The sequence below is a fragment of the Octopus bimaculoides genome, chromosome 11 (genome assembly GCF_001194135.2).
Source record: "Octopus bimaculoides isolate UCB-OBI-ISO-001 chromosome 11, ASM119413v2, whole genome shotgun sequence".
NCBI lineage: Eukaryota > Metazoa > Mollusca > Cephalopoda > Octopoda > Octopodidae > Octopus > Octopus bimaculoides.
The window spans coordinates 78,971,094-78,979,950 of record NC_068991.1 but is presented as its reverse complement, the minus strand read 5'-3'; the positions used below and the strand labels follow the sequence as shown (position 1 = coordinate 78,979,950).

Genomic DNA, 8,857 nt, shown 5'->3' with positions numbered 1-8,857 from the left:
ATGTATATATGTATCTATCCATGTATGTGTGTACACAAATATATATATATATATATATATGTATGCATGCATGTATGTATATGTAATTTTAATTGTTAATTAATTTAAATCTACCAAAGATAATTTAATTACGTCTAATTCCAAATTGAAGTTCGATTAAGCCAAATTCAAATCTTGAAAGTGCCTTGTTTAGAACGTGTTAAATAAACAGAGTGTTAGATCTCTGAATAGTAAGTTGATTAGATTTTCTCTTAGATCAAATTGCGAATTGATAATCAAACATATTACCTCTGGGAATATTCGCAAGTACAGAGCTTGTTTATGTAACTCGTTAAAGATAAGGAAAGAGTATAGTGACCTCCATATATTTTATGACGCTTTTTGTCAAACTAAAGAGAGTACGTAGAGTAAAGCAAATGAATAAATTTAATAAGCGGCTTTCAAGATGTCGTTGAGATTAAGATTAGTTTCAGCTATTGTGGCATTATTTATTAATATTTATATGAATATAAACGCTTCATTAAATTCATGACAATATAAAAATCAATACAGAAATTAGATATGAGTTATATCATGGAAGTAAAGCATAAAGTGAACGTACAGCTTTATGAGTAAGTTTGAAGGTGGTACAATGTCTTGTTACATCTATGAGATATTTTGACCTAAGACTGAGTGCCAGTAGCTAGAAATGTTTCATCTTACATACTCGTAATCAGTGGCATGTTATCAATATTGATATTCCCTCTGAAATACTGATTTAATAACAGTCTCTCACTTGATTAAATGATTTTGTACGAAATATTTAGTCAATTCGTTTCTACTTTTTCAAATAAACGATGTTTTTAGCTGCAGATCAACCATAAAAAGTATGTATTTGATCAACTGAATTCCAACCATGAACCTCACATTTCAGGAACTTTTGGTGATTACAGGGACATTTGATTGTTATTTCTATAATGGCAGAGGCCACATAGAGCAATCACGTACAAACTGCGACCCGCAGAGCTGTTTGAATGGAACACAGACGAACACGTACTTTAAACTTTTTAATAATGCGGCTCACCCGATAATGAGCCATGTCTCATGTGGCCCCACTTCTCTGTGCCATTATCATTGTCTGTTTACCAGACACTGGGCTTGTGAGTCATTCGTATTACGTTCTTGTCGACAGCGGTTTCTGCAATACCTCTTTAAACCAATATCTAACTTTTACTAGTCTATCTAATTATTTGGTAATTTATACAAATTTATGAAGAAATATTAACAGTGAGCAGTGCAAATGTTGCCGACTCCCATCAAACAAAATAGTGAATGCGTTGCCCTGAAGAGTAGTGAGATGCTGAGAAACGGGATTTATTCCTGCCGATTGCAATCTCTATTCTTATCAAACTGAGTAAAGAAATGATTCTGATCCAAGAAACCTGGAATTTACTGCTACTGTAGGTTCGTAAGAAACCTTTTAAGGAGCAACTGATATTTCAGTAGTTTACGTACTCTTTCTCTTGGGTAACAAAACCTGACTCAGCCGGTGATTTCACCTCATTGCAACTTGAAGAAGGTGTCATGACTCAGCATATTAGCTATAAGTTAATTGTCAAGACAAACTCGAGTTGCCTATGTCCACCCAGATATGACAAAGTACCACGGTACGTAATACTTATTATTATGAAGCGGATCTCTGAGTGATCAACTTCTATAACTGAATTCAGAAATTAACTTTGAATAAATGAGTCCCTCTAAATTTGTCTTTAACTCTTCTACATGAAAGCATGAATTACTTGTGGTAATATTTGATGTCAAAAGCCATCAGTGAATCGTAACACTCAAACGTTCTACACATCAAGTAATTCAGAAAAAGAAATGCCATAGAAGACTAAACCACGGTACTACAGTAAAATGTAAATAATGTAAATTATGTAAATAATGACAAAATGGTTGACACTCTTAGGTGGCAAGAATGAAAAGTGGTGGGTGCAGAGACTAAAGAAGCAGAATAAAAAGGAGAGAAGTAATATCCTGTGTTAGGTTAATGTGAATGGAGAGAGTTAGATAAACCAATCTCGATAGCACAACACTTTCCACTCGAAGGATTATGAAATTTATGTACTAGAAGGATTATGAAATTTATGTACTAGAAATAGGAGTACAGACTTAAAAAGCTAGTGAACATAAATGAAGAATTTACCGCAAAAAAGTGGGCGAATTTTTAGATTTGTTCTTTTGTTATTGTAAAAATTGAAAATTGGCGTTTTATGGACTCTTCACCAATATAACTCTTACACCTCGTACGGTAGTATTCTTGATTAGATTTTCTAAACCTTAAATTATTCTGAGTTGGATAAATTAGATTTAATTAAATTAATTTTTTTAAGCAAACACACGGTTACAATCCAATCCTCTGCTGTAATTACGAAATGCAATTATATTATGAACACAATTCATACGACTAAATATTCTACAGTGTTTAACGAAAACAAATGTTACTTTATACATCCGCCATTTAAAATTATCATTTCGAGTTTTCTTTTCCTTATTTGCATTATCTTCTTGATGTCCTTTCTGCTTTTTTTCTAAAGTTCATTCTTGTTTTTTTTTTTTTGCTTTTTTAGTTACTTTTTATAACTTCTAGTTCTTAATGTTTATAAACATTAAAAAAAAATCTTGAAGAGCTTTTTCGTTTTTTTTTTTTTACTTTTTATTTATTTTGAGATATCATTCGAATAAATTTTGTAATTTCTTTTTTTTTTCATTATTTCTGCGATGACAAAACTCACTAAAAATATTGAAATGCAATTATATATTGTTACTGTTCTTGTTTTAATTTTAAAAATCTATGTTACTCTTGTTTTCTGTCTCGTAAAATTGTTCAAACAATCTTATTTTGGACGCAGAAGTTTTTTATAGATTCAATTAAATCGCGGATGCTTAGTGGAAATAAATGTTGTATTAGATGTTGAATAGTTGTGAATATGTATTTACTGCCGAAGTTTTTCCATAGTTTAGATCGCATATCTACTCTGATACTCAGAGCAATGATGAGTCAATATAGAGTTGAGTTGTTTCCTACGGAAACGGACGCACTATTCATGTCTTTACAGCCGTAAATGTACCGCATTTATTGTATCTTTGGTTACATTATCTAATACCTTTCCATTTTTAAGATGGTAAGATATTAAAACAAATACGAGACTTTGGTTGTTATTTTTTGAAAAGGTTTTAAACAAACACACTCACAATTACAATCCAATTTTCTTTTAAAGTTAAGTGCAATTATATTGTGGAGACGTTACATACAACCAAACATGGTACAGTGTAAACGTCGTAGACGATAAACTGTGGAAGTTGTAACGATAATTTATGATGGAGGTTGTAGAGATAACTTGCGAATATATTTAGTCGCCAAAATAGCATTAAGAATATAAAGTGTACAATTACCATACGTATATCTCTAATTGTTGAAGAATTGCGAACTTTCTATGTAGATAGAGCATTATTCTATAATACAGCGTGCATTCAAAAACTTTTGATACCTTTTCATTGAATTGTGCTTCTAGGAAGATCATTTTTATTTTACATTGACTTAGACATTTAAACAGATGCCAGAACATTTGAGAAGGTTTCTATGGATAGATTGTGGAAATTGTATGAAGTGTGTGCTGTCCGTCAGTTGCCGCCAAGCAATTTATCACACTTTAGTATTAAAGAATATCGCCCATCTTAGTACCGAAGAGAAACACGTATTGACAACGTCCAAGCCAATAGTTTGATATACTAGAAAATACACTTGACTATAAATATCACCTTGCAAAATCTATTACCTGTATAAGAACAATTATAGATTTTAATACAGGATTAAAGCCAAAAGTTCCATGAGGCTAATTAGTCAGTGACTTCATTTCGGTACTTAACTGATGCTTTATCGAACCAACATACTAATTTCAGCACTTTGATACCCCACGGGACGTAAAATATTACCATGTTTTCTTCACTGTTCTAGACGCTGGACTGCATATTCTGCTTCTCTCTATTTGGATCTCTCCTTTTTCTGCTCTGCCCCGTTTTTCCGCCTCCACCCATCCTTTGAGGTTTTGATGCATTGCGTCATATATTTACTTGAAAGAAGATCTTCCACTTCAAATACTTGTTGGCTTTTAATTATCATTCATGCTTCTGTCATTTTGCCCTTTGAATTTCTCTACATGGGAGGCTCTAACAGGATCTTGTACTTCGCTGGTAAATCTCTCAGGGTCATTGAAACACACAATCTACTACACCACAACTAGGACTGGACCTTGTAGTGGTTCTCTAACCAAGACAGAGGACAAAGTAATTCAGGTTACTTAGTCCAAACCCGAGCGATTATTTCAATCGACGGAGAACACTAATGGACCGAAAAGATATAAGAAAACTATTTTCCTAGCTTTTCACCTCTTTCTATTTCATAAGTTCAAACTCTCCCGAGGTCGGCTTTAGTTTTTAATCAACCCTGGAGTATATTAGTTAACAATAGAAATATAGTTGGACTGATTCAGTGATATATATAAACGTTTTCTTTTCTTGAACTAAAAACCCAGTTGTACTAACGCTCCGTCAACAAGTAATCTTTATATATGATAGAGATCTTCTTTCCCACGCAAGTGTGAGAAAATAAAATAAGAACATTTCCAATAATTCTGGTGAGTAAACAAGTTAACCACTGGGAATAAAGCAAATCTTTACAAACTTTGCAAATTTACTTCTTAAGCAACGTGTTGGTGTAAACGTGAAACTTTTGAAATTCTGTTTGCAATATGTTAGCTTTGGGCTAACAATTCAACTTTTTCTGCGGATAAATTTAGTCATTCTCGAGAGGAAAGAAAGTTTATGTATTAAATAAGTGAAAAACTTAGTAAAGACAAAAACATGTTTCGAAATTTTCTGAAACCTGCTGGATATTAGGCAACTAATGCCTAAAGGATATATACTATAAATAATATATCGTATAACTGTTATACCTTCTTGAAATTCCAAATAGACTTTATGGTATTACTTTATTGTACGAAAGTGGAGCCGAATCTATAAAAAGGTAACTTTATGTGTGCACATATCTACAAGGTGTGAGTGCGCGCGTGTGTGTGCGTATGTCAATGTTTATATATGTACAGATAGATATAGAATATTCTCATGGAACTGAGAAGTGCATAGTTCAAATGAGAATGCAATAGCCATGTCAAGCAGAATGAATCTGTTTATTAGCTGCAAAAAGCCTGGTAGGCAACTCATGTGTTTCATTGACCCAGTGGTAATAATGACTGGAGTTAGATTATCAATGGTGCATTGTATGGTTTTATTATTTTAGTTATCAGGCTACGGTCGTATAGGGTTTTAGCGGACTAGGTTTTAAGTTTTCAGCCAGGTTCATATTCTGTCCGTTCATATTTTCTAAACAGACGGGATGATGGGAAGATCGATTTTGTTCGGGTGTTCATTCTACAAAAGAAGGCTTGCTTGATATATAGAATCTGTGTTTCGATTATATGTCCCGCATTATAACGACGTATTTCGTCGTCTGCGTGACTGGCCCCAACAGCGTACTTCAATGACTGACACTACTTACTAAGTCTGTCCACTATTTATTAGTAGTGGACCAGACCACTTCTCACATGAGGACGTCTGCTACAACACCTCCCCGCCTTTGAGAAATTTTTTCGACTTTCAACACAACATTATATGTTTTACATTTCTTTTTCTTCTAACGAGAATTTTTTTTTCTTCTTATTTAGAATTATATATATATTTTCAAAGTAAATATCTTCAAACTGGTGCAGGTAGTACCAGTCTATATTGTCTACCGGTAGTGCTACTAACACTTAGCGACCTGACTTAAATCCTTCGCACGGACTCTCACTGTGTATATTACTTTTCATTGTGAAATTCAAATCCCACTTTGGGATTTTTAACATTCTTCTACTGCGTGAGCTCCAAATCCTCGTTGCCATTGATATTTTTCACTGCGTAGGTTAGAATCCTCGTCGCCACTGATATGTCCCGCATTATGACGACGTATTTCGTCGTCTGTGTGAGTGGCCCGAACAGCATACCTTACTGATTGACACTGAGTCTGTCTACCAGCCCACTTCTCACCTGGGGACGTCCGCCACAACATTCGATTAGTCTGTGTTTCCTCAGGTATCTTATTCCCGTATATGAACAGTACCGGGCTAGATTCGACCGCGGAATATTTGTCTAAATTGCACGATGATGATCGGTAATCAACTGGTCGACATGTAGAGTTGGTGTAAATATACAGAAAATATATAATTTCTATAAGTGAAGTTAATAATACGAAAAATTATTTTATTAGCAACGTCACACATTATATAACTTCTGACTCATCATATCATGTCTTTTTCCACTCCGGAAGTAGAGAATGCTATGTCGAATACAAAAGGATTTAGAAGCATCGGTTCTTCTCCCACACAGCGTTTCAGACATCTATGTAATAATACCCGATATAAAGACTGAATGGTTGGTTGGTTGGTTGGCGGGTTCATTTCTCTAGTCACACTTTACATTGTATAGGGCGACGGAGAGAAAAAGTAAAGTAAAAGTACAAAGTAAGGGCATAAATGGTACAAGATGAGCGCACATACCAAACTTGTAGTAATGAGTAAAGAAACTACAGGCGCACAGAGTGAAAAAGAAAGAGGAAGAATCATTGAAAGAAGGAGTAAATGCTAGATTAATAATGGAAGGAGTTACACAAATAAGAAATTTTTATTTAAGGCAATACGTATGTTTCTTTTGAAAATTTGGATAAAATTTGATAAAAGTTAAATTACAATTATTGTATGTACGCCATGTTTCTTAGTAGTACTCATGATAGCAAAAGTATACTTCCAAAGTTACTCGTCGTGTAAAGGCTAACCCTTTAGTTGCTAATATAATATCGATTGCTGTATAATGTATGACATCCTACTAACTGTTGCATCTTTTGTATATATTTCAGATTCAGATCACCACACTCTGCATTTCAATAAGCTTGAGTGCTTCAGTGGCTCTTCTCTGCCTTTTCGTCCCCAAAATGTACATTATTCTTTTCCATCCTGAGAAGAACGTACGAAAGCTGATAATGAACTCGGCCACCTATAAGCGGGCTCCTACCAGTAGTGCCACGATAACTACCGCAACCAACCACGGTATGTAGTATATAACTTCTGCCTCACCACATTATTTCGTACACTCTCGAGAAGACAAAAACAAAACATCATCACACCATGGAATATTATTTGCTCGTCGTCGATCAAAAAGAATAAATTAATTCAAGATGGTTTGAGAAACATAACCGAATGCTTCATCTCACTATGTCGGAAAATTAACATTTCTAGAAAAAAAATCTTTTTATTGTTATTCCGAACTTAAGATGTCTGTCGCCTTTCAATAAGTTTCTGCCTTTTTGTTTCATTTTATATATTATTTTATTTTTCTTCTGTTAACAATGTAAGCACTCGCCAATTATGCTACAACACATCTATCAACAAACACAAATATAGTTAACATCCAATCTCCTTATGGAGTCGCTTACCGCTGCATAGACTTTCAGAAATAGGAGTCTTTTGCAGAAATATATTGTTGCCTTATCAAGACAGATCTCGTTTTATTTTTAAATAAAATAAGAACTTAAAAAAACCAATCAGTATAGTAATTCTGGTTCATTGCTTCTAAATATCTCTGTAATTTTCTCTCTTGATTAACAAGCCTCTACAAATATTCTTGAGGCGGACGTGATTATATCATGTATTTTTCTACATCATATACATAGCATGAACTACATTTTCATTGCATTTAATTTTCAAAGAGATAAATTTATTCAGAATTTCTGAAGATATATCAAGCCAAAATATATAAAAACCTAGTCTACTGCATTTCGGAAATGAAAAGTAGATTCCATTATATTATGCTGAAGAGATGAAATGAAATGATAACATCGGCGTAATTTGAACTCAGAATGTAATGAGCCTTTTTAAATAAATATCACAGAGTATTTTTTCCAATGCTCTAACAGTTCTATCACTTGACTACACTATATCAATAGTATTTTGTAATAATATACCATAATATTTTTAGTCATCGTATTAAAGCGGTTGTTTATATTGAGAGTTTATATTCAATAAGGATTCGTCTTTTGAAGTATTCTTCAGAGGAAACCAAACAATTAGCTATCACAGACTAAGATGACAGTAACAGTAACCACGTTTTGATATTCATTTGCCAATGTCTTGCTACATTATAGTAAGTGGAGAGTAAATAAAATTTTGAAAATTATGAGAAAAAAATCTTTTGAAGTGTCCAAAAAACGAGAAAATTAGAAAACACTACATATTTTCTTATGAATATATTTTATGCAAAATATATTTGGACGCGAATAGATAAAGGATAGAATGAATTTAAGTAGATATAATAGGTGTTATTCCTTCATCTAAAGATATTCCTTGTGTATTATGTTTTATATTTATTCAATTATTTTGCAAATTGAAGAAAAATGTTCACAGCCAGACTCGTTCTTATCTCCGGAGAGCTCTCTAGCAAAATACGAAAAGTAACATTCTTATCAATTATTACTTTCTTGTTTATTTTATTTATTCTTTTACTTTCAATTATATTATTATTATCTCCATTATTTCCAGTCATTTTTGTATCTTTATAATTAACTTAAAAGAAAATACGTAACATGTATGCATGAGTAGTTTTTGTTCTCTGTTATGAGTGTATGTGTATGTATGTGTGTATACATATATATATATAGAAATATAATATATATATATATATGTATGTATGTCTACACACACACACACACACACACACACACACACACACA

The 8,857-nt window shown here is 33.0% G+C and overlaps 1 protein-coding gene across 3 annotated transcripts in view; it reads left to right on the top strand.

The window, feature by feature from the left end:
• The window catches only part of LOC106869985 (metabotropic glutamate receptor), a 203,837-nt gene that overhangs the window by 185,976 nt on the left and 9,004 nt on the right, over positions 1-8,857 (top strand). For all 3 annotated transcript variants that reach the window (XM_052971958.1, XM_052971957.1, XM_052971956.1), the window contains one exon: positions 6,989-7,178. In XM_052971958.1, the coding sequence (XP_052827918.1) occupies positions 6,989-7,178 (190 nt within the window). The remainder of the gene's footprint in view (positions 1-6,988; positions 7,179-8,857) is intronic.